This window comes from Hyla sarda, chromosome 2 (assembly GCF_029499605.1).
Source record: "Hyla sarda isolate aHylSar1 chromosome 2, aHylSar1.hap1, whole genome shotgun sequence".
NCBI lineage: Eukaryota > Metazoa > Chordata > Amphibia > Anura > Hylidae > Hyla > Hyla sarda.
Genome location: NC_079190.1, coordinates 313,547,813 through 313,562,946, shown reverse-complemented (window position 1 = coordinate 313,562,946; position 15,134 = coordinate 313,547,813). Strand labels below are relative to the sequence as shown.

The window sequence follows — 15,134 nt, the reverse complement described above, 5'->3', positions numbered from 1 at the left end:
CATCTCTAATTCCATGTCATGTAGGCGTTTAGCTGCAGCCGTGTCGGTATCCTCCAATTGGGAGGTTCTGTGCTCCAATTCTGACAGGCGGCCAGTATGTTCCTGTACTTCCAGTTTTAGGTTTTGGAGAGTTGCTTTTAGGACCTCCTCCACTATATTTCGTACAGTTGGGGTAATACGCAACGCCATTTCATTCGCCAGGTGCTGGTAGTCTATGGAAAAGGCCGGCCCTGAGGAAAGTTGAGGGGTTGCAATAGTAATCCCGGGGAGTGAGGGGCCCACGGTGGCAGTGTGTGGTCCCAAGTGTGGGTCAGCTGGCAGGCTGACTTCCATTGCGGTTACCTCAGAGTTTAACTGCCCCTCCGTTCGTGGTGGCCGTGATGTCTCCCCCGATGCGGCCTCCGCCATTACTGCAGAGTCGGGCTGCGCCATTTCTGGGACTGCAGGTGGTGCCGGTTGTTGGGAGCCGCCATGCAGTGTCGCCCCGTCAGTCCCCGGCGTCCCCACGCGGGTATCATTCATTGGTGGCAGTGTGGGGACTCCCGAAGCGGGTCGCAGCTTCTGTCCCGCTGCCGCCGCCATGACAGGTGCGCTTTGTGGCGTGTGTTGGGGAGGCGCGGGCTGTGATGTACCGGAGGAGCCGCCACGTTGGAGGTACCTGTCCATCCCCTCGGTCTGGCTGAGGTGTCGGGCGGTGTTCGGGGACTTCTGAAGCCCGTTAGTGCAGCGGTACTTAGCTGATAGGAGTCGGGGGTGGAGGAGCACAAGCGCTCGCCGTCTACATCAGGCCGCGCCGGAACCGGAAGTCTCCTCCAGAGTATTTTAAGTCCGTTGTGTCCAGGCTATTAAAAAACAAAAAAACAAACCAAAAAAAAAAAACTTTCACTCTCTTTTCTGCATTCCCCTGTAGTGCAGCTACAGCTGATCGGTCCTCTGGTCCGGTCTTCTATCTTCTTCCATGTGCATGGATCGTCACACAGTGCTCAGCCTAACACGAGCCAAGGCGGGACATTGCTGCGGCCAGTGATAGGCTGAGCACCGCGTGACAATCCTTGCACACGGAAGAAGACCGGACCAGAGGACCGAACAGCTGTAGCGGCGCTACGGGGGAATGCATAAAGGTGAATGAAAGTTTCTTTTCTTTATTTTTTTTTCAGCCCAAGCACAACGGATTAAAAATACTCTGAATAGGCTACTCCTTTAAGACAATCCGTCCACTTCCCATCCAATTATCTATGCATGCATGTTCTCTGGGAAAAGGTAAAAGCAGTCCAAGACTAATTGACCCTATGCCCACAGTTTACATAGGGTATGCGGTTCATAAGTTTGAAACGTATACATAAGATGAAAAATGGAGGAGATCACAAAAATTACTACTGGAAAAAAAAAAAACTTCATTAATGTTAAAATTACAATCATTAGGTCATCTTGATCTTAAAAGGAATCAATCAGAAAATATTAGCATATATAACGCTCAACGCTTTATATATGCTAAAATCGTTATCCTTCCCATTCCCAAGGGACCCTCCCCCCGGCAAGTAGTCCCCTGGGCAGGGACTTACACTTACTAGCTCCCGTTGCTGTTTGTAGCTCCGGCCATGGCCCCAGCTCGACGGCATGAATGCGCCCCCCCCATTATCGCTCTGCTCCCTAAGCAGACGGAGCAGACTGGTGACGTCAGTCAAGGCGAGGGGGCGGGACCACGGCCGCAGTGACGGGAGCTGCTAAGTTTAATTCCCCGCCCAGGGGACTCCTTGCCGCGTGGCCAGGGGGACTTTATTACTTAATATGTTCACCATCCCTGGGGGCACAAACGTCCCACAGAGATGGTGTAGATAATGATATTAGCATAAATAACGCATTGCCAAGTGTTCTATATGCGAAAATCTTCTGATTGGAAAGCTTTTTTTTTAATTAACTGGTGCCAAAAAGTTAAACATATTTGTAAATTACTTCTATTAAAAAATCTTAATCCTTTCAGTACTTATCAGCTGCTGTTATGATTCACAGGAAGTTCTTTTCTTTTTAATTTACTTTCTACCTGACCACAGTGCTCTCTGCTGACACCTCTGTCCATTTTAGGAACTGTCCAGCGTAGGAGCAAATCCCCATAGAAAATCTATCCTGCTATGGACAGTTCCTAAAATGCACAGAGGTGTCAGCAAAGAGCACTGTGGTCAGGCAGAAAGAGAATTCAAAAAGAACTTCCTGTGAATCAGAACAGCAGCTAAGTACTGGAAGGATTAAGCTTTTTTAATACAAGTAATTTACAAAAGGTTTAACTTTCTGGTACCAGTGGATTAAAAAAAAAATTTTTATAAAGGGTTTTCCAGGGGAGTACCCCTTTTAATGACCATTCTGAGCTTAATTCTGTCATGCAACTCTTTATATTTTTATATATCTTTATAATGATGAAGTTTTTCTGAGATTCAGTTATAGTCTAATAAAATTGACAGTACAGATAAATTACTAATGTACTGATTAATGTATGTTAATTGTGAATAAAGTTGTTGCTAGTTGTTGAAGCTACATAGGGACCAGACAAAGTGAGCTGTGAGGGAATAAACAGATGTCTCCTGTTCTGATATCTGATTCCAAATAAATGCCTGTGAAAATCACCTGTAGTGAGTGCCGCTATAATCTTTTCTTTTGTGGATCTGTATTAGTTGGTTACAGTTTACTCCTTTCCTTCTGCGCACAGCCACAAGAGAAAGGGAGGTGAGGTGATCAGCAGGAGAGGGGCAAGGACAAATTTGCAGCCGTCATTCACAAGATTCTCCTGTTAGCTCTCTGCTGGACAACAGTGTATGTGTAATGTAACAGTGTAATATTTTTTTTTATTATTAAACAAGTAAAAAAAAACACATTGTAAGCAATCTATTTAAAAAAAAAAAAAAATTACTAGTATTAAGGCAAGGATCCAAAAACTATTTTTTTGTTGTGCGACTGACTGAATGGTGAATAAGAGTGAGTTGCTTCCACCACCATTCACTGGGTAGTGGGGTGCCGCCTCTTTTCTGATCAGCAATTAGGCCAATAATCCTGTTAACCTAGAAAACTACTGAGTTACAGCTGTGTTACATTGAGTTGTTGTTTGTTTTTTAATTATTGAAAGAAAAAAAAAACTTCAATCACTCCTGCCCCCACCTTCATAGACGTACTCATGCTGAACAGCAATAACAGCCTGCTCAGCCATTCACTGGTCCTGGGGGTCCTTTTTTTTTTTTACTAGATAACATACTTACTAACAACACACCTTATACAGTTCTTCATCAAATTGGCTTAACTGAGCTACTTCTTGCATTATTTCTTTCCTCATAAAGAATGGTGTGTAAATGGGGGTATAACCTTTTCCAGCCAAAGTCTGAAGTGCATACTGGATAATAGCTTGCTCCAAAAACACCAATGGACCCTGCAGAGGAAGATGAAAACAATAAAACACATTTTAAGATAGTATGGTGCATTTATTTTTAAAGAGTATGTGTGGCTAAATACATATTATACAACTGTATTTTCACTCAGTCTGAACTAAATTGCAGTAATCTCGTAAACCAAAGTAATGTGTGCGATTCTTGACATCCATTTAGTTTTTCCAAGCGTTTTTTTCTCCTTCTCACATTCAAAAATTCAGGTGAGAAGAGAAATGCATCAGGGCTTACATTTTGTGGTATAAGTTCTAGTTTAAAAAAAAAAAAAATTTAGCACCCTTTGTTAAATTTGTCAGTACAATTACAATATGAAAGTTGTATTCTTTTTGTTTTACTACTTGGTGTACTTGTCATTGGCAAAAACTTTTTATAGTATAAATAATACCATTATATGTATATTTGTAATATACATTTGTTAAAAATTTGGGGGTGAAAATGCATGTGTGTCTCTTTGTGGAGACAAAAAACAGGAAGTGTGGGCAGAACACGCAGGGCTCTGAGCAGGCTACTGGCTTGTCAATCAACCTGCAGTGTCAGCCAGGGGTGTATCACAGAACCTCAGTGCACAGAGCCCTGCTTGTCCACCCACAATGATTGGAGACACACAGGTAATAGCTGCATGGGAGAAATATTATTCATTTTTTTAACCAATATGTTATCTTCTACATTAACCCCTTCAGGACCAAGCCCATTTTGGCCTTAAGGACCGGAGCGTTTTTTGCACATCTGACCACTGTCACTTTAAACATCTCATTGGTGCCCCCTTACTGCAGGCAGCCTCAGCAGCCTGTAGCAATGGAGTGTTGATAACACTGATCCATACTGTGTTATCGCACAGCATTGTTCAGTGTATGCAGTCAAAAGATTGCATGCTATAGTACCCTATGGAGACAAAAAAAATGGTTATTAAAATGTAAAAAAAAAAAAAGAAAACAAAAATAAACAAACATATATGGTATTGCTGCATGTGGAAATGCCCAATCTATTAAAAATGATAATATTAAGCATACAAATTTTTGCACAAAAAGCTATAATTCTTTAAAAGGAGTAAAATAAAACAAAACCTATATAAAATGGGTATCGTTATTGTATGGACATAAAGAATAAAAATCATGTGTCATTTTTACAGAAAAGTGCATTGCATAGAAATGGAGGCACACCCATCCCCCCCCCCCCCCCCCCCCCCAATCTCACCGCACCACATAATCACTGTAGATTGTGTGTTAAAATGAGTGATGTCATTGCAAAGTACAAATAGGTGGCGCAAAAAAACAAGCCCTGATACTGGTGGAAAATTTAAAAACTATTATTGCTATTGGAAGGTAAGGAGTAAGCAACAAAAATGCAAAAAGGAAAAATGGCTGTGTCCTTAAAGAGGTATTCCAGTAAAAAAATTTTTTTTTATATATCAACTGGCTCCAGAAAGTTAAACAGATTTGTAAAATACTTCTATAAAAAAAATCTTAATCCTTTCAATAATTATCAGCTGCTGAAGTTGAGTTGTTTTTTGTCTGGCAACAGTGCTCTCTGCTGACATCTCTGCTTGTCTTGATAACTGCACAGAGTAGAAGAGCTATGGGGATTTGCTTCTAAACTGGGCAGTTCCCGAGACACGTGTCATCAGAGAGCACTTAGACAGAAAAGAACAACTCAATTCAGCAGCTCATAAGCACTGAAAGGATTAAGATTGTTTAATAGAAGTAATTTACAAATCTGTTTAACTTTCTGGAGCCAGTTGATCTATAAAAAAAGTTTTTTTTCCTGGATAACCCCTTTAACCCCTATTCATGCAGATGGACACACATACACACACACATATATACATATATATATATATATATATATATATATATATATATATATATATATATATACATACATACACACACACATACATACACACACACATATACACATATTTTTTAGGGACCACTTCAGTTTCGAAGTAGATTTAGGGTCTATTCACACGTACAGTATTCTGCACAGATTTGATCTGCAGATATGATGCGCATGATTTCAAGTCATTCAGTTTACACCGAAATCTGCAGCAGAAAATCCTGCATATCAAATCTGCGCAGAATACTGTACTTGTGAATAGACCCTTAAAGGGCCAGTATGCTAAAAACCACCAATAACCACCCCCATTTTAAAAACTGCACCCCTAATATTATTCAGATTGACATTTATGAAGTTTATTAACCCTTAAGGGGATTCAAAAAATTTGAGGAGTAAGGAAAACATCATTTTTTTTTTATTTTTTAAATCAACTGGTGCCAGAAAGTTACCGTATTTTCCGGCGTATAAGACGATCCACAACTTTTACAGTTAAAATATAGTTTAGGATATACTCGCCGTACAAGACTACCCCTCTACCACGATGCGGTACCTTACCATTGTTCCTCCTACATTAGGTTGTCAGCATAGTTTCCCCCCCCCCCACCCCCCCAGCAACCACATTAGGTTGTCAGCATAGTTCCCCCACATAAGGTTGGCAGTTTTGTTCCCCCCACATTAGGTTGGCAGTATTGTTCCCCCCACATTAGGTTGGCAGTATTGTTCCCCCCACATTAGGTTGGCAGTATTGTTACCCCCACATTAGGTTGTTGTTCCCCCACATTAGGTTGTAGTTCCCCCACATTAGGTTAAAAAGAAAAGAGAGCACTCCAAAGCCTAATACCGCCGGTTCAGGGTCCAGAACAGGATATTGGATTAACCCTTACCAAAGGCGGTTGTGTGAGCTCACACACAACAATGGTCAGCGTGAGTGAGTATGAGGCCCGGTCTGCAGCCTTCCCAGCCAAGCGAATGGTACCAGGAGAGGACTTCCAGGAGAAGTGGGCTTCAGCAGCGCTTACCAGGAGTAGACAGGTCAGGTGAGTAGGAGAAGAGTTTATTTAAAACAATACAATGTGTTTCACCGCGCTTGCGCGGCTTCATCAGGCATGACAAACAGAGTAGGGGGTGGTCTTATATGCAGGGAAGAATTAAAAAAGGGGTACTCCGGTGAAAACCTTTTTTCTTTTAAATCAACTGGTGGCAGAAAGTTAAACATATTTGTAAATTACTTCTATGAAAAAATCTTAATTCTTCCTGTACTGATTAGCTGCTGAATACTACAGAGGAAATTCTTTTCTTTTTGGAATGCTCTCTGATGACATCACAAGCACAGTTCTCTCTGCTGACGTTATTATAATAATAATAATAACAACACCTTATTTATTGTTGTCCTTAGGGGGATTTGAACCCAGGTCCCCAGCACTGCAAGGCAGCAGTGCTAACCACTGACTGAGCCATCATGCTGCCCTTAGCATACATCTGCTATGCATGGTTGCTAAAAAGGACAGAGATGTAAGCAGAGAGCACTGTGCTCGTGATGTCATCAGTGTTCCAAAAAGAAAGGAATTTCCTCTGTAGCATTCAGCAGCTAATAAGTACTGGAAGGATTAATATTTTTTAATAGAAGTAATTTACAAATATGTTTAACTTTCTGCCACCAGTTGATTTAAAAGAAAAAAGGTTTTCACCGGAGTACCCCTTTAACTCTTCCCTGGACCTCATTAAACTTTTAACAATCCTTAAAAATACAAATAGACGAATATATATAGAAAAATACATAATATTAGAACATACATTTAAATTTAAACATATCATATAAAATATATAATAAAATTACACCAATATGTAGCAACGTTCAACCACAATAAATTAGGACGATAATATATGTGTGGTAAATATGCGTATCCACGCGCATAGGACTTCCAATATATATACCACTCATATAATTGTTATATATATCTGTGCAATTATTTCATACATCATTATTCTCAAACAATGTGTGCTCTTTTATAAAGAGGAAAAAGCAAATAGATACTCATACTCCCGCATACATAGATATTCATATAGACTGCAGAAAAAATAGAAATTCAAAGTGCAAAGTAATTTTATATATATATATATATATATATATATATATATATATATATATATATATATATATATATATATATATATATAGTATGTAGATACAAGGAAAACATATGAATAATAAGAAATATAATGTTAAAAAAAAAGATATATATGAAAAAATATATATGAAAAAATATATATATATGAAAAAAGGAAACGGGTGAAAAAAAAAAAAAACACAAACCACATAATGTGAACAGAGCATCAGGATTGTGTTCCTCAACGTACTTTCCCAATCGTTTCATATAATCCTTGGGGAGACAATGTGACCAGTTTATGGATCCAAAAGGATTCTCTATTGATCAAACGTTGATATTTTTGGGGATAATTTTCCAGAATTTTTTCAAGTATGGTTAATTGTAAAGAACTCATATCTCCCTTATGGACAAATGAAAAATGCCGTGAAACACTGTGTAACAAAAACATTTTTTTAATGTTAGATCTATGTTTGCACATACAGGATTGCACCGTCTGAATGGTGCAAATTACCACAATCGACATAATCTTGTATTAAAAACTTTTTTTAGTCTGGAATGACATGAAGCTCTCGATCCTGATGCCCTGGAACATATTACCACACAAACAACGAGTTTTATTACAAGGAACACATCCTCCTTCTCCTGTCTCATCCTTATTCTCTAAAATGTTATTCTCTATACCTTTGAGTTTACTCGGGGCCAATAGATTTTTTTAGATTCTTTGAGTGTCTGAAAGTGACATTAGGGGATTTGGGAATCACCTGTTTTAATATAGGATCTAGCGCTGGGAGGAAAAAGGATAGTCCGGCACTACTAAACTAATGCAAACTGCAACAAGTAAACTGTGTGGGTAGCCTGGGAAATCCTGGTCATAAACGTATGGTGCGGTGGTGCAAAAATTCGGTAGGGTACGTTAACAATTGTGAAAAGAAAAGAGGGACTGCACTCACCATCCAACGATGTTTATTGATAGGTGTCAGGCATATCGGATAGGTACAGTGGTGGAGGCGGGGGGACTTAACCGGGACAGACTGTTTCACGCCGGTCTGGCGCTTCTTCAAGCTGGTATGCACAAGCGGCGCCCTGCGATGACGTCTTTTATAGGCATCAAAGAGGGCAGCGCTGGTTAACAGGTGTCACAACAAACAAAACAGGTGATCAAAAACAAACACCATGTGCTACAACATAAATGACTAAACACTAAAAATACCTGGTTATTGACTGGAAAAGAGCAGGTCAGTCTATTTCTACCAATCAGTATTGAACAAATCTATGTAACAAAGATTTAACTGTTACTATTGGTCTAGGAATGGAGCCAATTCCGCACGATCGTTGAGTCCAAGGACACTGGCAGCATCGAGTTTCATAATCCAGGCAACTTCTTTCCGCAATAGGGCGGCATGCCTATCACCGCCTCTAGGTGAAAATGTAACTCTCTCGATGCCAGCGAATCTAAGGACCCGAGGATTGCCATTGTGGGCTTCCCTCACGTGGGCAATTAATCTCGGTGCGCCGACCCCTGTTCGTATAGATCTCAAGTGTTCACAGAAACGAACATAAAGGGGTCGAATAGTTTTGCCCACGTAAAAGAAGCCGCAAGGGCATATGACATACACGAGGTAGGAGGTGCGACAAGTTATTAAATCATTTACCGTGCAGTGGTGGCCTCCTAGCTGTCAAAAAGAGTATCCCTTATTCTCAGGTTTTAAGCCTCAGAAAAGTAAATAGTAACGATGAGATTTTCGATACACAAGCCACCGACCTCAAAGAAAGATTAATCACTAGAGCTTACCCCTTGAATATCATACAAGATAGTTTTGAGAGAGCGTTAACTGTCCCACAAGACCATCTCCTACGTCCTAAGTCCAGTGTCAATAAGAAGCCGCAGAGATTTATCTTTTATCTAGCTAATTCGAACATGAAGAGTTTTGTGGCCAATGTAATCCGCAAACACTGGTACATCCTTGAGTCAGATGCAGATTTAAAAGAAATTACGGTTAGTTCTCCCCTGGTAACATTCAGGAAAAACCGCACTCTAGGAAAGATTTTTAAAGCATCTGCCAGTCAGACGCAGGATCTACCAGAAGAGAGCGGCAATTGGCTCACAAAGATTACCCCGAAAGGGAACTTCTCATGAAAAAATTGTTCTTTATGCCCTCAAAACTTAGCCAGAAAAAACATCCAGCTAGGCAGCCACCACTGCACGGTAAATGATTTAATAACTTGTCGCACCTCCTACCTCATGTATGTCATTATATGCCCTTGCGGCTTCTTTTACGCGGGCAAAACTATTCGACCGAGATAAATTGCCAATGTGAGAGAGTTACATTTTCACCTAGAGGTGGTGATAGGCATGCCGCCCTATTGCGGAAAGAAGTTGCCTGGATTATGAAACTCTATGCCGCCAGTGTCCTTGGACTCAACGATCGTGCGGAATTGGCTCCATTCCTAGACCAATAGTAACAGTTAAATCTTTGTTACATAGATTTGTTCAATACTGATTGGTAGAAATAGACTGACCTGCTCTTTTCCAGTCAATAACCAGGTATTTTTAATGTTTAGTCATTTATGTTGTAGCACATGGTGTTTGTTTTGATCACATGTTTTGTTTGTTGTGACACCTGTTAACTAGCACTGCCCCTTTGATGCCTATAAAAGACGTCATCGCAGGGCGCCGCTTGTGCATACCAGCTTGAAGAAGCGCCAGACCGGCGTGAAACAGTCTGTCCCGGTTACGTCCCCCCGTCTCCACCTCTGTACCTATCCGATATGCCTGACACCTATCAATATACATCGTTGGATGGTGAGTGCAGTCCCTGTTTTCTTTTCACAATTGTTAACGTACCCTACCGGATTTTTGTACGACCGCACCATAGGTTTATGACCAGGATTTCCCAGGCTACCCACACAGTTTACTTGTTGCAGTTTGCCTTAGTTTTGTAGTGCCGGACTATCCTTTTTCCTCCCAGCACTAGATCCTATATTAAAACAGGTGATTCCCAAGTCCCCTAATGTCACTTTCAGACGCGCAAAGAATCTCAAAAATCTATTGGCCCCGAGTAGACTCAAAGGTATAGAGAACAACATTTTAGAGAATAAGGATGACACAGGAGGAGGATGTGTTCCTTGTAATAAAACTTTTTGTTAGTGTGGTAATATGTTCCAGGGCATCATATGTTCCAGAGCTTTGTGTCATTCCAGACTAAAAAAAGGTTTTTAATACAAGATTATGTCGATTGTGGTACACAATAAGGAGATTTTTTAATACTTACCGTAAAATCTCTTTCTTGAAGGATCCATTGGGGGACACAGACCATGGGTGTATGCTGCTGTCACTAGGAGGTTCGACACTATGGCAACAAGAAAAGTCGGCTCCTCCCAGCAGGATATACCCGCCCCAAGGCCACTGAGCTAATCAGTTTTAGTCGCAGAGCAATAGGAGAGGACCGACAGGTCAAGAGAAAACCACAAACTGTCAGAACACCCAGAAGAAAAGGCAACTGAACAACCTTCGGACAGATAACTGAAATAGGAACACCAGAAAAAAAGGGTGGGAGCTGTGTCTCCCAATGGATTCTTCGAGAAAGAGATTTTATGGTAAGTATTAAAAAATCTCCTTTTCTCTATCGGCTCCATTGGGGGACACAGACCATGGGATGTACCAAAGCCGTCCCTTGGGTGGGTAAGGAATCAGACAGGTGGACAGTTGGACCACCGCCGCCTGCAACGTCTTACGGTCCAGAGTAGAATCAGCTGATGCGAAGGTATGAATCTGGTAGCACCTTGAGAAAGTGTGCAAAGACGACCACGCGGACACCTTACAGAACTGCAAGGGTGAAGCCACGTAGCGGAGGGCCCAGGATGCCCCGAAAAACGGGTGGAATGAGCCAAAAACCCTGAAGGGTGGGATCTACCCCTTGCAGCGGTAAGCTCCCGAAATATCAGACTGAAAAATGGTGGCCATAGAAGCAGGTTGTCCTGTACGACGACCTTGCGGAAAAGCTAAAAAGGGGGGTCACACTGCCGAAAGGAAAGCGTGACAGAGATAAGTCCGAACAGCCCTCATCACAACCCGGTTGTGGAACAAATGCTTCCAGAAATGAGAAGGGGACGGACAAAAAGGACGGTATGACGATGTCCTCATTGAGATGAAAAATGTCAAAACCATCTCAGGTAAGAAGGACGGACCTGTACGGAAAACCACTTGTCTTGATACACAACCAGGAAGGAAGAAAGTCAAGAGAGAGCTACCAGCTCTGACACCCTCCTAACAGAGGTAAGAGCAATAAGGAACGCCACCTTCCGGGGAAGGGGGGCAAGAGAAATGTCCCCGAGAGGTTCAAAAGGGGCGCCTTGAAGGGCACCTAAGACCAAGCGTAAGTCCCAAGGGAAAGAAGGGGACCGATAAGGAGGGCAGCTTGTACCACTCCCTGGACCAAGTTCGGACATGATAATTGAACGCCAGAGGACATTGAAAAAGAATGGAAAGGGCCAAACCTTTTACCCTTAAGGGAGCTGAAAGCCAACCCTAGGGCCAGCCCCAACTGGAAAGGAAAAGGGGGTCAGGAAAGGAAAAGGCTGAGTTTCACACCAACGAAAATAATACCGCCAGTTATGATGATAAATCTTGCAGAGGAAGGCTTGTGAGCCCTCAGAATGGTGTGAACCACTTGGGAAGAGAAACCGCGTGTCCTCAGAACCGCTGTCTCAACCGCCACGCCATCAAAAGCAGAGACGGTAAATAGGGGTGGCACAGGAGACCTGAGATAGGAGGTCTGGACGATAGGGAAGGCGCAGCGTTAAGTCGTTCAGGAGCCTGACCATGACGACGTACCACGCCCGCCGGGCCCAGGCTGGGCCAATAGAATAGCGGAAACGCCCCACTGTGAGTTTCCTCAGGACCCCGAAAAGAGAAGAAAGGGAGGAAACAGATAAGGTAGGGCAAAGCCAGACCACCAAACAGATAAGGTAGGGCAAGGCTCGACCAAGAGAGAGGAACACTTCAGTTGTGGCAGGACAAGCAGAGGTCCACGCCTGGAGCGCCCCAGGGGTTGCAGTTCACAGCAAACACCCCTGGATGTAGGGACCAATGGCCTTGGACAACTGAGGACCGGCCGAGAAGACCACATCCCAGGGACGGCCAGAAAGAAGATAGCTGAGATGGCCGGAAACCTGAGTTCTGCCCAGGAGGGAAAAGAATTGCCCTAGGCCCCAAAATGTTGAAGGGGGAAAAGCTTCTTGGGGGGCCAAGACCCCAGGTCCCTGAATACACCTCCCTAGCCTGACAGACTGGCAGGGATGGACAGGAAGGAGCACCCCCGGAAAAAAATAAAATAAATGAGGGGGAAAACGAAGCCACCATAGAAGGGACCGACAAGACTGACGAGAGAGAACGATCTTGCTGTCGAGAGACAATGGAGACCTGTCCCACCGGAATAGAATCACCAGTTGAAGAGGTCGGTGATGAAACTGGGCAAATGGCACGGCCTCCACGGCCGCCGCCAACCGACCCAGGACATCCATGCGAAAGCGAATGGAAACTGGAGCAGGGTGCCGAAGCCATCAGACTGCGGAGTCGAAAGCGGGCAGAGGCCGCATTGAACTGGAGCCCCAGGACAGCGGTTGGTCTTGTCCCAATTTACCATCCAACCGAAGTGAGACAAGGTCTGGAGGTTGAGACTAAGACTCTCCAGGATCTGGGTCCTGGCTGGAGCTCAGATCAGGAGGTAGTCCAAATAAGGAATCATGGAAACAACTGTTGTCCGTAAAAAAGGCCATCACAGGCGACAGGACTTTGGTAAAGGTCCGGGGAGAAGTGGCTAGACCGAAACGGATAGCCACAATAGAAAATGACGGTCCGGAACTGCAGAGCGGAGGTACCGCTGACGAACGGGAAAAAATTAGAAGTGGAGGCAGGCATCCTTGATGTCCACCGAGGAACAAAACACTCCCCTTGAACCATGGACGCCAGCACCAAACGGGGAGACTACATTCGGGATGGGAACGCAAGATGCTGGCTGATATACTCGAGAACCAAGACTGGGCGAACAGAAAACTCCTTTCTTGGAGACCACAAAGAGGTTGGAATAAACCTCGAAAATGTTCCCCTGAAGCTGCATGTCCAGGCATCCCGGCGGGTAAGAGGCGACCAACCACCCGAGAGAGGTCGACAGGTGGGAGGGACCCTTCAGGCCGAGGAAGACCTACGGGTGCCTGATGGGGCCGCAAAATGTCCGGAACGGATAGCCGACCTCCGGGAGGAACGGGATCGGAAAGAGGGAGCCCTCTTCCCATGAAGGCGCCTGGCTGGACCCTTTGTTGGTACCCTTTGTTGGTACCAAAGGTCCGCAGAACCGGAAGGAGGACTTACGACGGATTGCGGTTCTTTGAGTCTTACCAGAGGTAATAAAGAACTCTTTTTCCACCCGTCGCCTCACTTCCTGAAGGTGGCGTCCGCATTCCAGGCTTAAAGCCACATGAAGGGACGGTGGCTACCAGGTAGCTTGTGGTAAAGGCAGCACCGTGGCTGCACATGGAAGCAGAACACAGAAAATCTCTGGCTGCAGAGCATCGGAGAGCTAGATTAAATAAATCCTCCGGAGGGATCTTGAAGACTACCCTGGCAGAGTTGGAAGACCATACTAAAAGGGCCTTTGACACCCAGGCAGAAGCAAAAGCAGGAAGAAACTGCTGCCTCAAATGCAGAGATTGCCAAAGTATCCACCTTCATGTCCGCTGGATCCTTGAAGGCAGCCGCATCACTCAAAGGCTGCGTAGGCGCCTTAGAGAGGTGGGAGACCGGCGGACCCACAGTTGGAGAGTAGGTCCACCGAGCAATGAGGTCCTTGGCGAAGGAAAACTGCGCTTGAACCTTCTTCGTTTCCTGAAACTTCTTGACAGGGTGACTTCAGGCGGATATCAGCAGGGCATAAAATTCAGCGTGAGAGCTGAAAGTCTTGAGTGCCGGTCGGGCACAAAGAAAGGAGACTTCTGGAGCCACGTTCGAAGTTCCTGGGTACTTAAGATGGAAGGTGTCTCTTATGGCCGCAACGACTGAGTACACCACATCAGGCACATCTGTGCGGTCCTCTGAGTCGGAGGCTGAATCAGAAACCTCATCCACAAGTTCTCCAGGTGAATGGGAACGAGGTGAGGCAGCCCTGAAAGAGGTCAGGCACAATGAAAGGAAATTTCTGGACAACGTCCGAAGTTCCTGGGTCCTTTAACTGGAAGGCATCTCTTATGGCCGCAACCAATGAGTACACCACATTAGGCACATCCGTGCGGTCCTCCGAGTCCTCTGAGCCGAATCAGAAACTTCTCTCTGGAAGAGAGACGGACCTGGTACGCGGGTCTGGAGAGCCAGAGCGGCGACCCCGGGAGCATTCTCTAGAGGAGCAACGCTTGCTACAGGTCGGAGTAACAGGGCGATGCCTGCGAGGGGAGCGCCCGTGACTGACAGAAGACTCGGGGGAGGAGTCAGATGACACATTCCTATGATGCTGCGAGAGCGTCAGAATAGAGGGAGAGCGGGACCCTCCGGAGGGCCGTTGTAGGGAGGGCCTCTCCATAAAAGGGAGACCTGAGCCAAGTCGAATATAGACTGGGAAAGGGAGGGAACCCAAGCTGGAGGGGCGGCCGAACCCGCCGGGTCTGGAAGAACAACCGGGGTAGAGTAGCAGCGGGGTCTGGGGGAGCAGTGGAGCAGGCAGAACAAGTGGTTCAGCAGAACCAGACAGTTTAGAGATACAGTGTTAACAGA

General features: G+C 44.4%; 1 protein-coding gene across 1 annotated transcript in view; it reads right to left on the bottom strand.

Moving 5' to 3' along the window:
- The window catches only part of SARS1 (seryl-tRNA synthetase 1), a 170,003-nt gene that overhangs the window by 93,740 nt on the left and 61,129 nt on the right, over positions 1-15,134 (bottom strand). The window contains exon 6 of the mRNA XM_056557709.1: positions 3,257-3,412. Within this exon, the coding sequence (XP_056413684.1) occupies positions 3,257-3,412 (156 nt within the window). The remainder of the gene's footprint in view (positions 1-3,256; positions 3,413-15,134) is intronic.